This window comes from Heptranchias perlo, chromosome 1 (genome assembly GCF_035084215.1).
Source record: "Heptranchias perlo isolate sHepPer1 chromosome 1, sHepPer1.hap1, whole genome shotgun sequence".
Lineage (NCBI taxonomy): Eukaryota > Metazoa > Chordata > Chondrichthyes > Hexanchiformes > Hexanchidae > Heptranchias > Heptranchias perlo.
The window spans coordinates 101,827,210-101,846,390 of NC_090325.1; the positions used below are offsets into that span (position 1 = coordinate 101,827,210).

At 41.9% G+C, this 19,181-nt stretch overlaps 1 protein-coding gene across 2 annotated transcripts in view; it reads right to left on the reverse strand.

Moving 5' to 3' along the window:
* The window catches only part of rbpjb (recombination signal binding protein for immunoglobulin kappa J region b), a 109,695-nt gene that overhangs the window by 52,740 nt on the left and 37,774 nt on the right, over nt 1–19,181 (reverse strand). For both annotated transcript variants that reach the window (XM_067989094.1, XM_067989088.1), the window contains exons 2-3: nt 7,188–7,226; nt 6,218–6,313 (exon numbers count right to left, since the gene is read on the reverse strand). In XM_067989094.1, the coding sequence (XP_067845195.1) occupies nt 6,218–6,313; nt 7,188–7,226 (135 nt within the window). The remainder of the gene's footprint in view (nt 1–6,217; nt 6,314–7,187; nt 7,227–19,181) is intronic.

Consider the following 19,181-nt stretch of genomic DNA (forward strand, 5'->3'; position numbering starts at 1 on the left):
CAATGAAAGGTGGCATAGCTAGATGAGGGGGGAGAGCAAGACCCAGGAAGGACTGGAAAAAGGAGGATCAGGGATACTGAGCTTGCATCTGGAGTAGCAGCCAAGGTGTGTTCACAAATTGACACAAAATGAAGCCCAATTTATGAGTATGATAGATTTTAGGTGAATTAAGTAGGGGTCATAAATTAAGGCTACAGAAGAGGGAATAGTCCAGAATTACAGACCAAAAGCCAAGAGGCAGTGGCTGACAGTATGGGGTTTAAAATTACAGTATCACTCAATAACTGCATACCAAACAAATTCTAATTTCACTTTAGAATTGCAAATGTTACTACAATTTTCAGGGAGAAAATCGTAGCCTTATTTTGTAATTTTCTGTAAGCAACTTATATCTATAGTAATAGTTATAAATATGGGTCTGCAGAATGGAAGCAAAGCAGCCAGGCAACATATGAATCTTAGTAACCTTAAAAAGGTGGTTCAACGCTAACATGGCATAATTCCAGGAAATTGTGTGTTTTATTTGTGCAACGGAACAAAACTGGGTGGTTGAATGACAAGTTACCAATTTCTGACACAAACAGAAACCCATCACCCTATGAGTCTCCAAACCAAACTAAAGCGGAAATTTACACAAGTAGTTTCCAATTGCCTGACATAGGGTCTCCCTGTAGGGATGACCTTCCCTAAATCTAAAACGTGCTTAGTTATACTGCTGGAGTTAACTTGATGAACTGTGCAGCTTACCAGTATAGGGCACTAGTAAACTTCCTGCTGCTTGATCAGCTAGAACCTTACCATTTAAAAGGACTGGACTGTAACGTTATTTGAAGCAGAGCGGGAAGAATCCTGACCTCGGTGACAGATCTACCCCCAGGTCCCACAAATGAGCAGGCTTGTGGCTTAATCCACAGCATCCTGCTTTGCTCAGGTATCAGATTAGAGGATCAACTCTGTTCCAACCACCCATCTTCAGATTTGCTTCTTAGAACCAACTCATGCCCCAAAAGATTCTGGCTCTTTCCCTATGTCCCAGGAAGATTAGCCACCAGTTGATAATTAGAAAACTGGTACATGTGGGTTTGAGCCTGTGCTAGATAGTGGGCACCAGAGTGGTATGGTGAGAAGCAACGCTCACCATGAAATGTGTGAATGCACTGCCATGACCAAACATGGACACACATACCATATTGAGCAGTTGAAGTGTAGAATTTCAGTAACAACAGCTTGCCGTTCTACTACCCATCAAGGTACACACCGAACTCTGCATATACCTGCACAAGTTCACATACTTGTCCTCCCTGTAATACTTCGTAAGAGCGTGAGCGTATTGACATAACCACCTTTAAGTCACTGAATTAACACACTAAGCACCATCAGGCCATCTGACTTACACTAGAATCAGATTTACTAAAAGCGAAGAATTCAGCTCAAGTACAAAAATATGCTAACTATCTTAGTCAAATAAAACCTAGACCAGATAGGATAATTTATACATGTGGTTTAATTTGCCAACATGGAGTTTCCAGTCTCAATCTTGCACATTCGGAAGAACTGCCAGAAAACAGCCAAATACTTTCCACCTAGATGAAGAGCTGTCAATTAACCAATATCCCATGGTACCATGTGGAACCTCCTCCCACCATGCAGGATGGGATATCAAGTCCAAGTTGCACAGGCAAACAAACTGCAACAGCACCTGGATGGTTTTAGCTGGACAATCTCAATTGGCTTACCTTTCAGTTTTTATGAAGGAATACATGTGAAACAATGTTTTTTTCTCTTCACAGGTGCTGAAGCTGCAGTGTATTTCCAGCTTTCAATTTTATAATAGATGCAAAACTCAAATACCTTTACCTCAGTTGACTAATTTCTGAACAAAGCAAGCAGTCTGTATCCACAGAATGTACCGGAGGCCTCGCTTTCCATTATTGAGTCCTGACCCTTCAAAGGGTTATTGGGCTACATTGGAGATAGGGTTAAACGTGGATTCTGCTTGCAGTGAATACACCGAAGAGACCTAAATGGCATATTTTGTCACATACATGGGTGAAGTTACATGACAATAAATGGAACAGATTTCCAATCTCACCAAATTTCGGCATGATTACTCAGAAGCTATCAATGTCACTAGGTACCCAACTTTTGAGGCTAGAAACCACAAATGCACCCAGGGATACCGTAGATGAGTGGTTCAAACAAAAACAGGCTTTCCAGCCTCAGGAAGATAATTCCAAGATGACTCGCAGTACTTGGCCCTGATCTTTTAAAATCCTAACAGTTTCTTGCTTACAGCAGTTTTTAGCCATTTGGAAGGAACATTATCCAAGTCTACCATCTGAACATAAACCAGATTTTAGGGCAGAGTCCACACCTGCCCCAGTTCATTAAGGGCCATTTACTTCTTTTCCAACCTCCATGCAGATGGATTTTCTTAAATAAAACAGCACCTGAAACAATTAAACCCAACTTTTTAAACAGCTCACAATTTGCCTAAAAATTGGATCCCCATTCAAAATGTAAGTACAAAACATTATTCAAACTGAAGTAAACCAATCATAGGTTTATATCTAAGGATTCTGAAGGGAGCTAGAGAAGATATAGTGGAGGCTCTGCCTATAACTTTCCACAATTCTGTACTAAAGAAAATTATGCCGGAGGACTGGAGAATGGCAAATGTGACTCCTAAGTAAGGAGACAGGCATAAGCCAAGAAATTGTAGGCCAGCTAATCTAACTTCAGTTGTTGGTAAACTACTGAAGTCTACAACACAGGATGAAATTACGAAACACTGGGAGAAACATGGATTAATCATGGCCAGTCAGCACAGATTATTAAAAGGCAGGTCATTCTTGGGAAAAAAATAACAGTATAAAAAAGGAAATGCAGTGGATGGAGTTTACATGATTTTCAAAAAGCATTTGATCAGGTATAGTCTAGTCCTCTTATTTCAAATTTTGAAAAATTGAAGGATTATAATCAAACTTTGCTGTGTTACATAAATGCCTTAATTCAATGGATACTTCAATTTTTTCAATGTTAAAAAATGAAGAATTATCAAGAGTAAACTGTAGACTTAAGGTAAAGAAAATGGAACATGGAATTAAATGAAATGTGGCCACATGTCTAAAGAGATGCTTGGACAGCAGAAAGCGAAGTATAGAGGAAAGTTTCTCAGACTGGAACAATGAGCTGAGTGATGCACCATCAAGGCCTGTTGGGTTACACTCATTTACGATATAGCTGAACTTAGGAACTGAGGGAACAACATTGGAATTTTTTTGGTGACAACAAATTGAGGGATATAGTAAATTGCATGTGAAAGATTACAGGAGGACATAGATAGGTGGTCCATGCAGTTCAATCTATTATATATTAAAAACAGTGGTCTCAAAATTCTAACAGTAGTGCACCTGTAGGTGGTGCTACAAGCGTAATATTACATGGCTCATTAAGTACAGTGGGGCTCAACTAACATTAGGCGACAGCCCCACTGTACTTGACCTGAACGATTTCCCATCTAATTTTGCTCTGCAATGCTGTTCCATTACATTTGCACTTGTTAAATACTTGCCAACTGCATATTAGTATTTTCACTGCTGCAATGATCGATCCGTGCACAAACTGACTGCTATGACTTGCACAGCTCCCATTTGATGGGCCAAACAGTTCCTCCACAAAGGCCACTGCTCTTTTGCCATTCTCCCAACAGATTTTCTGGTGAGCCTTTAATTTTATTTGATATTTTGGTCCACCGCTGATCTCTACTCACTTCTATCTCTGGCTACCATCAGCCCATGCTTGCCATGACCTATTGTCAGCGCACCCTGCAAAGTTGCTTGCTGCTTCCCGCCTGCCTCAGATCCATCGTTGGTCACTTTCGCTCCTTGTCCTATAAGCAGATGTGCTCATTAGCCGTTCTGGCCCACAGCCCATTCTAGGAGCAATGCTAATATTAATGCTGTGAAAAACACGATTACCTGATATCCACGCCACCTCTTAAGGGGGCAAGAGCTGCCATTGCAATATAAGTCACCTGCCTAATTTAAAGTAGATAGATTTAGCAAATTGTTTTCACCAGCTTCTCCACATCAGTTGGTTCCCATCTTTACTTTCCTGCATTAAAGCACTTGGGGCACTATTAGCGAATTTGCTGACAGTCTTTAATAGATTTTCCAAATCTTTATATTAAAAAAAAGCTAAACATTCACTCCCTTCACCACTGGTGCACCGTGGCTGCAGTATGTACCATCTACAGGATGCACTGCAGCAACTCGACAAGGTTTCTTCGACAGCTCCCAAACCCGCGACCTCTACCACCTAGAAGGACAAGGGCAGCAGGCACATGGGAACAACACCACCTGCACGCTCCCCTCCAGGTCACACACCATCCCGACTTGGAAATATATCGCCGTTCCTTCATCGTCGCTGGGTCAAAATCCTGGAACTCCCTACCTAACAGCACTGTGGGAGAACCTTCACCACACGGACTGCAGTGGCTCAAAAAGGCGGCTCACCACCACCTTCTCAAGGGCAATTAGGGATGGGCAATAAATGCTGGCCTTGCCAGCGACACCCACATCCCATGAATGAATAAAAAACATTACCCATAGGCCCTAAAAATGGCTAAGATTTTTAAACTGAACTTTCAACTGAGGTAGAGGTGTGACATGCTATGATGGACATGGGACAGCAACCAATCAGAAGGAATCCAATAATTCACCTTAGACACGCATTTAATTCAGTTGGAAAAATAAGCCGAGATCCTCTTCAACCTTTCGACTGAAATTCCTACGTCCACATTTAGAGTGGAAACTGCCTATGTAAACATGTCGCCCTGCAATTATACCCTATCACCAGAAATGACGTTGTAGTTGCGCAGTTTTGCATTACCCAGCTCCTTAGCCTGCACTGCAGAGTAACTACCATATCAACTCTACATCGACACTTCCTAAATTGCCACAAGTTTTGGCCTTGCCTTAAATATAGCTTTGAGAATACACTATCCTGTTTGTTTCAAAATCTTCTGGAAAAAAAGTGAAGAAACTCTCAAATCATCACAGGTTGAGGGAACACAAACTTTACTTCAACTCAAAAACCTGTGCATACATGTTGGAAAACTCTGCCAAACTCAATGCACAGGTGCGGTTAGAAACTCCAACTTTGTCAGGGAAAACTATTCAGTCAAAGTCCAGGTTGTTGAGGTAGGTTGAGGCCTTCAAATAAAAACTATAAGGAAGGCATTAAAAACACAAGACAGTGGGTAAATTTAATTATGTTATTGTGAAATCTGTAACTTTTTGATTTATATTTTATTTTGCACTTTGAAATTTCAGTTACTGAGAAGTGGTAGATTTAAAAGAGCATGACTACAAAAATCCTAACACAAAATAAGGTTAATGTGGATGGAAGGTGCTCACCATATACAAGACTTCAACTGCATATAATAACCGATCACCCATGGTATTCCACATGGGAAATTAAGACCAAGTGCAGTTTTCAGGTTCCCGTTATAAATTCTTATGTCCACATTTATAATGGAAACTGCCTATGTAAACTTGTCCACTGGGAGGGGAGGACATAATTATGGCGTGACAAATTTACACCGGCAGTTTCCATTATACAAGAGGACACAGGAATTTACAGTGGAAAAAGTTGACATGAAATACACAGACAAAATATATTTAAACAAATCTTATATCAGACACACGCAAAATAGATAGATATATCCAGCATACAAGTGTTAGCTTGGCTCAGTTGTTAACCTTCGCCTCAGTCAGAAGATTGTGGATTCAAGTCCCACTACAGAGCACTTAATCTAGTCTGACAGCAGTTCTGAGTAAGTGCTGCATTGCTGGTGATACTCTCTTTCGGATGAGATGTTATACCTAGGCTTTGTGTGCGCCTGCTCAAGTGGATGCAAAAGGCATTACTTGAAAAGCAAGGCGCTTTCCCAGTGCACAGGCCAACTACCACAAATATAGATTATCTCGGCATTCATTCATTTGCTGTTTGCGGGACCTTGCATGTTAATTGGCTGTTTACTTACATTAAAAAGTGACTGTACTTGAAAAGCAATCCAATAGCACTTTGGAACATCCAGAGGACGTCATAAGGCAGAATATAAATGCAAATTCTTCTTTTTATTTCTAGATGGAAGACTCACAACTATAACACATGGCTCAAAATACCATTGTCGAGTTTATAAGCAACTCACCTTTTTTCATTTCCATAAGATTTTTGTGCAACCTTAGCGTGTAGAATTAGTACGGTTTGATCACCACGCTCCTTAAGGTAATTTCGCATTGCTTCCCTAAATAAAATCAAAAAGTAAGATATAGTACGTACCAGAAAATTCAATGCATGAGCTACATCTTCATACAGGTTTTTGTGAGCTGCAAACCCAGGAAGTGTGACTTTTAGGAGCATTCATTTGCCACTTAGTATAAAGGTTGCAAATGTGACATGCTCGTTTTTAAACAAAAATAGCTTTAATCTAGATAAAGACTTAAAATGCCTCTGAGAAACTATCCAAAACATATAATTACTCGGCCTGGCAATTTCAGAGGTCACAAAATGAACTAGTGCCATTAGTCTGACAGTTTGTTACTCAAACGTGTGTACTGGATACAATTAAAAATCAATTTTGATGAGCAACATTTTTGACTAACTCATTCTTTTTGAAACATGCCACATAAATTATTGTTTTTTTTTAAAAAACAAAGTAGTGTTGTATACACAGCAACTTCATGCCCATACATGGGAACGCACTCATATTTCAGAGTATATTCCAAATACCAATGGTAGGTAAGCTTTCAATAGTATTATAATTCATTCCTACTGACTTTTTTTTAAATACATCATCCAACATCACTTAAAATGTAGATAATTGGCCATTAAGTTGATTGAGTGTAATTTTAGTCCCCAGTACCAGACCACTACAAATAAACACCTCAAAATTATTCTTGCAGTTCCTAGTAGTTTTAAATGATAACACATGACCCACATTCTGATGCAACAAGATAACGTAATTGCACAAAGCATAAGGTTAAAGCCACAAACCTTAAAGATAGTTTCCAATTAAATTGAACAGATGGCATCTTTCACAGAGGCGCGTGAATATTTTTCTCTATCTCTAAACCAAAACCACAGTGAAGTAGGACGCACCATATGTGATGGAATCTTACCTGGTAAGGCGTTTGGGTTGAGGTCGCTCCCCAAACTTCCTGCAAAGCAAACAATAAAAAGTACAAGATGGGCATTAAAGGATTGTAAACCCCAATTTCAAAAATATTACAATATTGTATCGTCCTCCTCAAACTCTCTCCCTCCTCTCCCATGCAAATATATGAATTGTATTTTGTGTCATCAGGCCTCAAACATAACCTAAACCCAAATTTTTACCACCTAATTTTCCAGCACCTCCCTCTTAATTTAATGCCCTAACCTTTCTTGGTCACAAGTCTGGTACAGCCCATAGCTGCAGAGATTTCTGAGCACCATAAACATCACTCGTTATTCCACCACGTGATCCACTTGAATAGCACTTTGTACATAACACACAATACTGTACTAACAAGATGTATATGGTACGTAAACACTAGCAGTATGTAATAACAGGTGTCAACATTTGCCGATGCATCTAATTTTATTGGTATTAAATTTTATTTTATTAACCTAGCCTCGCCTACTGAGGTAGAGAGTCAGCCATAAACTGCAATCTAATTGCAGGCAGAAAGTCGGATACGGGGACACAGGTTCAAATTTGTAAAAGACAAATTAAGGACTGATGGTACGCTGCAGTTCTGCAGTGCCTTGATCAAACCCCATCTGGAGTATTGTGTATTAGGCATCACATCTCAAAGGATTATGGATATGGATAAAAGACTGGTAAATGGAGTTCAGGTACAGATCAGCCATGATCTAATAGAATGGCCGTACAGGCTCAAGGGGCCAAATAGCCTACTCCTATGGCTTACTCCTGTTCCGGCAAGGAAAGGAAAATCGTCACCTTTGCACAAGGAGTGATCAAACACTGAATGGATTTTGCAGTAGGGTACCATGACCTCAAGATATGCACAGGAGAGGACGGTAATTTGGCCCATTTTAGTTCAGCCTTGGCTCAGTGATAGCACTCTCACCCGAGTAGGTTCAAAACCTACTCCAGAGACCTGAGCAAATAATCTGGTATGACATTTTAGTGCAGTACTGAGGGAGTACTGCACTGCTGGAGGTGCTGTCTTTCAGATGAAACACTAAAACCGAGGTTCCATCTGCCTCTCAGGTGCACGTAAAAGATTCCATGTCACTATTCAAAGAGCTAGGGAATTTTATCAGTGTTCTGTCCAAAATTTATCCTACAACCAACAATACCAAAAACAGATTTACTGACCAGTTATCTTATTGCTGTTTCTGGGACCTTGCTGCACGCAGATCAGTTGCTACGTTTCCCTACATTACAACAGTGACTACACTTCAAAATTACTTTACTGACTGAAGCTTTGGGGCATCCTGAGGACATGAAAAGTGCTATATAAATGTAAATTCATTCATTCTTGAAAAATATTCAAAAGGGCTATATTTTTGGTAATTTTAGTTAACTAAGCAGCTACCAGATTCAGCATTGCACGCCCTGAATTAGTAATAAGAGCATAAAAAAGAGTAGGCCCCTCAAGCTTGCTTTGCCAATCATATCATGGCTGATCTTCAACCTCAATTCCACTTTCCCGCCCAATCCCCATATTCCCTTGATTCACCTAGAATCCAAAAATCTATCTCTCTCAGCCTTGAATATACTCAATAACTCAGCATCCACAGCACTTTGGGGTAGAGAACAACAAGGAGTCACAACCCTCAGTGAAGAAATTCCTCTTCACCTCAGTCTTAAATGGCCGACCCCTTATCCTGCGACTATGCCCTCCAGCCAGGGGAAACATCGACTCAACATCTACGCTGTCAAGCCCCATCAGAATCTTATATATGTTTCAATGAGATCACCTCTCATTCTTCTAAACTCCAGAGAGTATAGGCCCATTCTACTCAATCTCTCCTCAGAAGACAACCCTCTCATCCCAGGAGTTAATCTAACAAACCTTTGTTGCACCACCTCTAAGGCAAGCATATCCTTCCTTAGATAAGGAGACCAAAACTGTACACAGTACTCCAGGTGAGGTCTCACCAAAGCCCTGTACAATAGTAAGACTTCCTTACTCTTGTTGGCCTTTATTGCAAGGGGGTTGGAGTACATGCCATTTGCCTTCCTAATTGCTTGCTTTACCTGCAAGCTATCTTTTTGTGTTCCTTGTACCAGGACACCCAAATCTCTCAAAACCAACATTTAATAGTTTCATAATCAAGATCTCAAGACTGAAACGTATAAAATTCTGACAGGGCTAGACAGGCTGGATGCAGAGAGAATGTTTCCCCTGGCTGGGAGGTCCAGAATGAGGGGTCACTGTCTCAGGATACGTGGTAGGACATTTTTCTTTAAATTCATTCATGGGATGTGGACATCGCTGGCGAGGCCAGCATTTATTGCCCATCCCTAATTGCCCTTGAGAAGGTGGTGGAGAGTCTCCCTCTTGAACCGCTGCAGTCTGTGTGGTGAAGGTTCTCCCACAGTGCTTTTAGGAAGGGAGTTCCAAGATTTTGACCCAGCGACGATGAAGGAACGGCGATATATTTCCAAGTCGGGATGGTCCGTGACTTGGAGGGGAACGTGCAGGTGGTGTTGTTCCCATGTGCTTGCTGCCCTTGTCCTTCTAGGTGGTAGAGGTTGCGGGTTTGGGAGGTGCTGTCAAAGAAGCCATGGCGAATTGCTGCAGTGCATCCTGTGGATGGTACACACTGCAGCCACAGTGCGCCGGTGGTGAAGGGAGTGAATGTTTAGGGTGGTGGAAGGGGTACCAATCAAGAGGGCTGCTTTGTCCTGGATGGTGTCGAGCTTCTTGAGTGTTGTTGGAGCTGCACTCATCCAGGCAAGTGGAGAGAATTCCATCACACTCCTGACTTGTGCTTGTAGATGGTGGAAAGGCTTTGTGGAGTTAGGAGGTGAGTCACTCGCCGCAGAATACCCAGCCTCTGACCTGCTCTTGTAGCCACAGTATTTATATGGCTGGCCCAGTTAAGTTTCTGGTCAATGGTGACCCCCAGGATGTTGATGGTGGGGCATTCGGCGATGGTAATACCGTTGAATGTCAAGGGGAGGTGGTTAGACTCTCTCTTGTTGGAGATGGTCATTGCCTGGCACTTGTCTGCACGAATGTTACTTGCCACTTACGAGCCCAAGCCTGGATGTTGTCCAGGTCTTGCTGCATGCGGACTCGGACTGCTTCATTATTTGAGGGGTTGCGAATGGAACTGAACACTCTGCAATCATCAGCGAACATCCCCATTTCTAACCTTATAATGGAGGGAAGGTCATTGATGAAGCAGCTGAAGATGGTTGGGCCTAGGACACTGCCCTGAGGAACTCCTGCAGCAATGCCCTGGGGCTGAGATGATTGGCCTCCAACAACCACTACCATCTTCCTTTGTGCTAGCTATGACTCCAGCCACTGGAGAGTTTTTCCCCCTGATTCCCATTGAATTCAATTTTACTAGGGCTCCTTGGTGCCACACTCGGTCAAATGCTGCCTTGATGTCAAGGGCAGTCACTCTCACCTCACCTCTGGAATTCAGCTCTTTTGTCCATGTTTGGACCAAGGCTGTAATGAGGTCTGGAGCCGAGTGGTCCTGGCAGAACCCAAACTGAGCATCGGTGAGCAGGTTATTGGTGAGTAAGTGCCGCTTGATAGCACTGTCGACGACACCTTCCATCACTTTGCTGATGATTGAGAGTAGACTGATGGGGCGGTAAGTGTCCGGATTGGATTTGTCCTGCTTTTTGTGGACAGGACATACCTGGGCAATTTTCCACATTGTCGGGTAGATGCCAGTGTTGTAGCTGTACTGGAACAGATTGGCTAGAGGTGCGGCTAGTTCTGGAGCACAAGTCTTCAGCACTAAAGCTGGGATGTTGTCGGGGCCCATAGCCTTTGCTGTATCCAGTGCACTCAGCCGTTTCTTGATATCACGTGGAGTGAATCGAATTGGCTGAAGACCGGTTTCTGTGATGGTGGGGATATCGGGAGGAGGCCGGGACAGATCATCCACTCGGCACTTCTGGCTGAAGATGGTTGCAAACGCTTCAGCCTTGTTTTTTGCACTCACGTGCTGGACTCCGCCATCATTGAGGATGGGGATGTTTACAGAGACTCCTCCTCCCGTTAGTTATTGAATTGTCCACCACCATTCACAACTGGATGTGGCAGGACTGCAGAGCTTTGATCTGATCCGTTCGTTGTGGAATCGCTTAGCTCTGTCTATATAGCATGTTGCTTCTGCTGTTTAGCATGCATGTCAGTCCTGCGTTGTAGCTTCACCAGGTCGGCACCTCATTTTTAGGTTCGCCTGGTGCTGCTCCTGGCATGCTCTTCGACACTCCGAGTTGAACCAGGGTTGATCCCCTGGCTTGTTGGTAATGGTCGAGTGAGGAATATGCTGGGCCATGAGGTTACAGATTGTGCTGGAATACAATTCTGCTGCTGTTGATGGCCCATAGCGCCTCATGGATGCCCAGTTTTGAGCTGCTAGATCGGTTCTGAATCTATCCCATTTAGCACAGTGGTAGTGCCACACAACACGTTGGATGATGTCCTCAGTGCGAAGACGGGACTTCGTCTCCACAAGGACTATGCGGTCGTCACTCCTACCAATACTGTCATGGACAGATGCATTTGCGACAGGTAGGTTGGTGAGGACGAGATCAAGTAAGTTTTTCCCACGTGTTGGTTCGCTCAACCCCTGCCGCAGGCCCAGTCTGGCAGCTATGTCCTTCAGGACTCGGCCAGCAGTGGTGCTACCGAGCCACTCTTGGTGATGGACATTGAAGTCCCCCACCCAGAGTACATTCTGTGCCCTTGCTACCCTCAGTGCTTCCTCCAAGTGGTGTTCAACATGGAGGAGGACTGATTCATCAGCTGAGGGAGGGCGGTAGGTTTCCTTGCCCATGTTTGATCTGATGCCATGAGATTTCATGGGGTCCAGAGTGAATGTTGAGGACTCCCAGGGCCACTCCATCCTGACTGTATATCACTGCACCGCCACCTCTGGTGGGTCTGTCCTGCCGGTGGGACAGGACATACCCAGGGATGGTGATGGAAGAGTCTGGGATGTTGGCTGAAAGGTATGATTCTGAGAGTATGGCTCTGTCAGGCTGTTACTTGACTGGTCTGTGGGACAGCTCTCCCAATTTTGGCACAAGTCCCCAGATGTTAGTGAGGAGAACTTTGCAGGGTCGACTGGGCTTGGTTTGCCTTAGTCATGTCCAGTGCCTAGTGGTCCGCCCGGTTTTATTCTTATTGTGACTTTTTTTAAGCGAGGTTTTACAACTGAGTGGCTTGCTGGGCCATTTCAGAGGGCAATTAAGAGTCAACCACATTGCTGTGGGTCTGGAGTCACGTATAGGCCAGAACGGATAAGGACAGCAGGTTTCCTTGCCTAAAGGACATCAGTGAACCAGATGTGTTTTTACGACAATCCGGTAGTTTCATGGCCACCATTACTGATACTAGTAGTTTAATTCCAGATTTTTAAAATTTCATTGAATTTAATTTCATTGAATTTAAATTCCCCAGCTGCCGTGGCGGGATTTGAACTCATGACTCTGGATTATTAGTCCAGGCCTCTGGATTACTAGTCCAGTAACATAACCACTATGCTACCGGACTGAGATGAGGAGAAATTTCTTCACTCAGAGGGTGGTGAACCTGTGGAATTCTACACCACAGAATGCTGTGGAGGCCAAGTCACTGAATATATTTGAGAAGATGGATAGATTTCTCGACACAAAAGGCATCAAGGGGTATGGGGAAGAGAGCAGGAACATGGTATTGAGATAGAGGATCAGCCATGATCACACTGAATGGCGGAGCAGGCTCAAAGGGCCGAATGGTCTACTCCTGTTCCTATTATCTATGTTTCTATGTTTTCACCATTTAAAAAATTCTGTTTTTCTATTCTTCCTACCAAAGTGAATAACCTCACAATTCCCCACATTATATTCCATCTGCCACCTTCTTGCCCACTTAACCTGTCTATATCCCTTTGCAGACTAATACTAAGATAAATGCACATGGTACCAAACTGGCTGCTGTAAAGCAATACTGGAGGTTAAAATGGAGATGGGGCAAGTGTACTTTACTATGGATATTCCTTCCTGCAGATCATGTTTGATTTTCAAACAAATCATTGTTAGAACTAACATTTTAGTGCAAAATAAGTTTCACTAAGGCAATGCTATGTACATTTGCATCAATGAGTCAATGTTACAATAATGATGCAGAATTTTTAAAAAACATACATTTCAAAATAGGAATCCCACAAAATAAGAAAATGGACAGCCAACATTACGAACTGACATTCTACAGTTCTATTTTGGAACTACTTCTATTAGTCCAACGCTGGCCATCAATAATTGGAATCTGCTATGCCTATTTTACAGATTCAGAACCAATTATTGACTGGTTTCTGCTTTTAGTCCTTCACTTGACGCTGTGAAAAGAGTACAAAGAGCATCTGATTGCACTCAGGCTGCACATAATTTCAGAAATAGTACAAGATGGACATTAAAGGATTGCATATTGCAATACAGTCCTGGGTGGGGGAGGAGCGGTTGATTTGACTATTTGAACAGTCTATGACGTTCAATTCAATTTCCACTTGTATTCCATTCCTGATTATCTACATTCCTCCATTGGCCATTGAAAAACTGTTGATTTACCAAGGCACAGCAGCTTATTTAAAACAAAAGTTGGATTATCTCAACACAAGCAAACCAACTGCAGAGATTTTAAAATTGTCGGTACAATGCCAACAAGAATTTGCACTTATATAACAGCTTTCATGTAAAAAATGTACCATTTTGGGTATTCCATTAGCTTCACTAATAATGAAACCAAACACCCAAGATGGGAAAGGAGAAATTAAGAGGGTGACCAAACACTTGGCTGAAAAGATGGGTTTTGAGGTTTTATTTAAAATAAAAGAGTGGTAGAGGGAGATGTTTAGGGGGCAAAATTCCAGAGACTAGAATCTAAGCAGTTGAAGGCAATGATAGGGGTAACACTAAGCAAATGAGAGCGCCAAGAACATAGTCTGGAAGAATTCCAGAAATGATGGTGCAAGGGGAGGAAGAGAAGCCATTGCTGGAAATGCTTTGGCTATGTTTGAATCAGTGAAAACACAATCATGCAAGGGCAGTCCCATGGAATTAGACAATGGAGGAAGCACTGGGGGTGGATTACATGATCGATCATGTCACAAAAGTGCGGAGAGGTCAAACAGGACAAAGAGGGATAAAGCTGCATGGTCAGAGATCATATCATTTGTGACTTTTGGTAGGACAATTTTGTGCTCAGAGTAGAAAACGGAGTTGCAAGAGGGATAGGCACGCTGCTGGGTAGCAAGATGTTAAAGGTCGAGTGTAAAAGGAGGTTGGAGATGGGTTGGGAATTGGCAAGAACGAAGAGTCACGGGTGGGTTTTCTATAATCTGGAAGCAGGTAATCAGTAAATACCAAGTCTTTATACAATTCAACTACCTATCAAAATAGCAAATAAAGATAAAGCAAGAAATTAAAAGCATGGTAAGACTGTGTTAACTGTCAAGTGACACCCATCACCCACTTCTGATGTTGGAGTTTGCAGCTTCTGGAAGTAGCAAACATCAACAGCAGCATAATAGAGCTGTTGGGGGAGTTCCAGTCATAGCAAGCACACAGTGATCAACATATGAAATGGGCTTCCATGTAGTGTACTGGAGATGAACATCTGGAATAATTTAACAGCTGGATGCTATGATGGAGGGGGATGGGAAAGAGACGAGAGACGGGAGACTGCAGGATATTTCAGGAAGGAATGGCCTTCCTCCCTTGTAGTTGAATTGTATAAAAGAACATGGTATTTACTGATTATCTACTTCTAGATTATAGAGAACACACCCTTGACCCTTCGTTCTTGCCAACTGCCAATCCATCTCGAAGCTCAATGTCCTTGAACACGTTGCCTCACAGCACCATGCCTATCCCTCTTTGTCCATCGCCTGCCTGTTTTCTACTCTTCTCAGTATTGATCTCGTCAACTGTATTTCAGCTATTTTCACGTCTGTGCCAGGCCAATTTCTCATCTGTATAAATTAGCACTTCCTTTTCACCTATTAAATATTTTTGATTGTGCAATTTATCCATTAAAAATGGTTTTCACACTTTGTGTGGAGATCCTCGGCAAGTATTAGCACAGGGGAATCCCAGGAGTGTAACTCCTGAAGAGGTCAGTGCTGAATGTCACTTGAAAGTCAAAAGGAAAACAATGTTATTATTGCAGAAAATGTTTACTTGCACACAGCAACAGAAAAAGTGCCAGTAAGTCAACAGAAGCAGTGAAATACAGAAATCCCAATGACACTTGCAGACCACCCCCCCCAAACCCCGGAATCTCCTACAGTCCTGGAATTCCACTTTGAAAACCTTGTCAAGTTGCACAATTGAGGCAATACTCCTAATATAATTATTGAAGTCATCCGCTTGAATCTGAAATATACTGCATGTAACTCAGATGAAACTATTTTGGAGTTAAAGCACATCAGGACAATTTACATTTTAGGTGAGGTAACTTAAAAATTTATATTTAATTATAATTCCAGTTTTAATAGTTTATTCAGTGTACATATTAAAAATAAAAATGTTTAGGAACATAGGAACAGGAGTAGGCCATTCAGCCCCTTGAGCCTGTTCCACCATTCAATTAGATCATGGCTGATCTGGATCTTAACTCCATTTACTCGCCTTGGTTCCATATCCCTTAATACCCTTACCGAACAAAAAACACTCAGTTTTGAAATTTCTAATTGACCCATCAACTGCTTTTTGGGAGAAGTTCTCAAATTTCCACTATCCTTGAATGAAGTGCTTCCTGACATCATCCCTGGTCGGTGTAGCTCTAATTTTAAGGTTTGCCCCCTTGTTCTGGACTCCAGAGGAAGTAATCATGTTAAACACCTCAATTAGATCACCTTTCAATCATCTATACTCAAGGGGAATATAAGCCGAGTCTATGCAACCTATCCTCATAATTTAATCTTTTAAGCCCCAGTATCATTCTGATGAACCAGCGCTGCACTCAATCCAAGGCCAAAATATCCTTCCTGAGTACTGCACATGCAGTCTAACAAGAACTTTATACAACAAGCATGACTTCCACCCCTTTGTATTCCAGCCCCCTTGAGATAAAGGTTAACATTCAATTAGCCTTTTTGTACCTGTCCACTAGTTTTTAGTGATTTCTGTACATGGGTCCCTAATTCTCTCAAATCCTTCACAGTTCCTAGCTTCTCACCATTTAGAAAATACTCTGATCTTTCTTAGGTCCAAAGTGGATGACTTCACACAGTTTATTTTAGAGTTTTTCATGAACTCAATGTAAAATAAAAATATACCTGCTAAGCAGCAGAAAACCTTACCTCCTTCAAGAACTGCATGGTCTGATCAATCCAAGCCTCATCTACTAGCACATCATGCAGAACCTCAAACTCCAGTGTAATATTCCTGGAGATACAGTTAGCACAATATCCCCCTGATGCTCAAGCCAAGATGAAAATTGGCTCAAAGTGATCCAGGTAGCAAAACATTTTGATGTTCAAAAGCAAATTCAGTAATAGTACTGTCAGCTATTGTTGTATGCCATACAATATTGTAGGACTACAGCTCAACAAAATGAAAACCATGGTAGCATAATACACGCCATGGAGATGTAGGACATGAGTCCATATAATTAAATTACAGTCTCAATCTACGGCTTGGGTGGAGCTGAGCTCCCCCCCACCACACAAGGAAATTCATATGTCGAAACATTGCTACATGCAAATTTCATCGATCATTTGTGCCGCTTCAGAGACAATGCCTGCCGAAACCCCACTTAGCTGATTAACACAGCTCCACCTCCACACGAAAGACCAGAGAAAACTAGTTTCTTGCATTTATGCCTGTTCTGAATGGGCATAAATTTATACCCAAAATTTTAGACACAGCCAGATACAGTCACTATTTCTGGTGTTTCAAAGCTTTAACGATTTTTTTAAAATTCTAATTAGAGACCTGCACTGTATTTTTTAAATACATCTGAATGCTTTTTTTTTGAAATGGCATCAGAATTTGTTACATTAAAAAAATAAAAGTTGCCACAATTGTATTTTCTTAAACATGCTGTATTTAATGTGCATAAATGATTATTTGAAGGCTCCAAACTTTAATTTTCATAACATCAATAAAGAGGGACAACGTAGGAAGATAGCATGTGTTCTGCACTTCTCAAGCCCCAATTGTTGAATCTGATTTGCACTGGTTTTACGCCAGTTTTTATGTTCTGGCTAATGCTAATGAGATTCTCAGGAAATTTCGACGCAAGTTGCCATTGACAAGATTGGTGTAGAAACCGGTGTAAATATCGGCGCAAGTTGGATCAAGGAAATTCTGACCCTCTGAAGGACACTGGTGTTTCTCGTTTGAGTGACAATAAAATTCTAATGCAGGTTATGCTTTTGGCATATAGATGCGTCTGAACAGGTTCAGAAATCCTTGGCATGAAACAGAAGAGCTTTCTCCAACTGCTGTGAAAAATCCAGGAACAAGATGCCAGGTAGATTTATGTAAGAAGAGGAAGAAATTGCAGGGAGGGAGGGCTCTGACCTAGTTGCTGAATATTCCTTCGCCCCTTCCCAGCGCAATCCAAGAGGATTGAGTCGAAGCTTAAATTGGCATTAAACAGCACTCCCGAGTACCGATACACGTCAATAATTGCGACGGATACCCCTCGTATATTCCAGTCAATATCTTAAAGTGGACGTAAAATATCCCATGGCACTATTCGAAATGTTTTCCCAGTGTCCTGGCCAACATGTATCCCTCAACCAACGTCACTATAAAAAATTATCTGCTCACTTATTTCATTGCTGTTTGTGGGACCTTGCGCAAATTGGCTGCCACATTCCCTACATTACAGTAACTATATTTCAAAAGTATTTAATTGGCTGTAAAGCGCTTTGGATGTACTACAGTCGTGAAAGGCAAATATAAATGCAAGTCTGTTTTTCTTTAGAGAGCCACTGTTGAGCCATGCAAAGCCATCTCAATTGGGGGAATCCACCCTCATAACCCACTAGTTATCTCATTGTTTAAGATGGTGAGTGGAACACATTAAATCCCTTGGTGAACCTGCCAGCAACACTATCAACTGCAAAATGTCTGGCGCAAACACCCCGAGACCATCGACCAGGTCATTGTAAACAACAGTGAACGCCACAGTGGACAGCCTTATCTCAAACCTCTTTCAAGAGCGACACTCAGTTAGCCTCTCATTGATCCATACACAGATCTTGAAACTGGAGTACACATCCCAGATAAATTCCAAGTTTTGTCCGTGTACTCCCATGGCATCCAGCTTAAGTGGGCCGAGACACATTAGACCAAAAGCCTTACAAAAATCAAGTGGGTTCCCTCTGATCCTTTCAAAATTCTGCAGTTCCAAACCCCAACATACCTGACCCAACATCTGCAGTTTTAATAGCTCATTTTCTGATTTGAAAATTTTAATCTAAAGACCATTATATGATGCATATCCATGGCATATCATGGCAATTATAGGGGATTCATGCCTATAGAGATGTAACTCCAGGGCAGAAAACTAATTTGGGATGTGGTTTTAGATGAAAAAGCAAGGGCTAGTAGTGTAACATACAGCTCAAATACTGCTAGAAATTCATCCAGCCTGACATTATTTCCAACTTGAACTATACTAAAGCACCTCCCATGTTATTGCCCACTCCCAAAAGAAAGAGGAATGGAGAAACACACCTAAAGGGCATAACTGGGATTAAACCTTAATTCAGTAAGCCAAAATCAAAATGATTAGAATATGTCTATAATTAGATTTAAGAAAATGAATATTTAATTATTTTGTTTTCCAATCACAAGCGTGAAAATTCAGATTCCCCCTAAATTATTAGGCTCTCTGCTAGCACCAACATCCAAGGAGTGTCAAATTTTGTTTGATAACGCTCCTGTGACTTGCCTTGGGACATTTTACTAC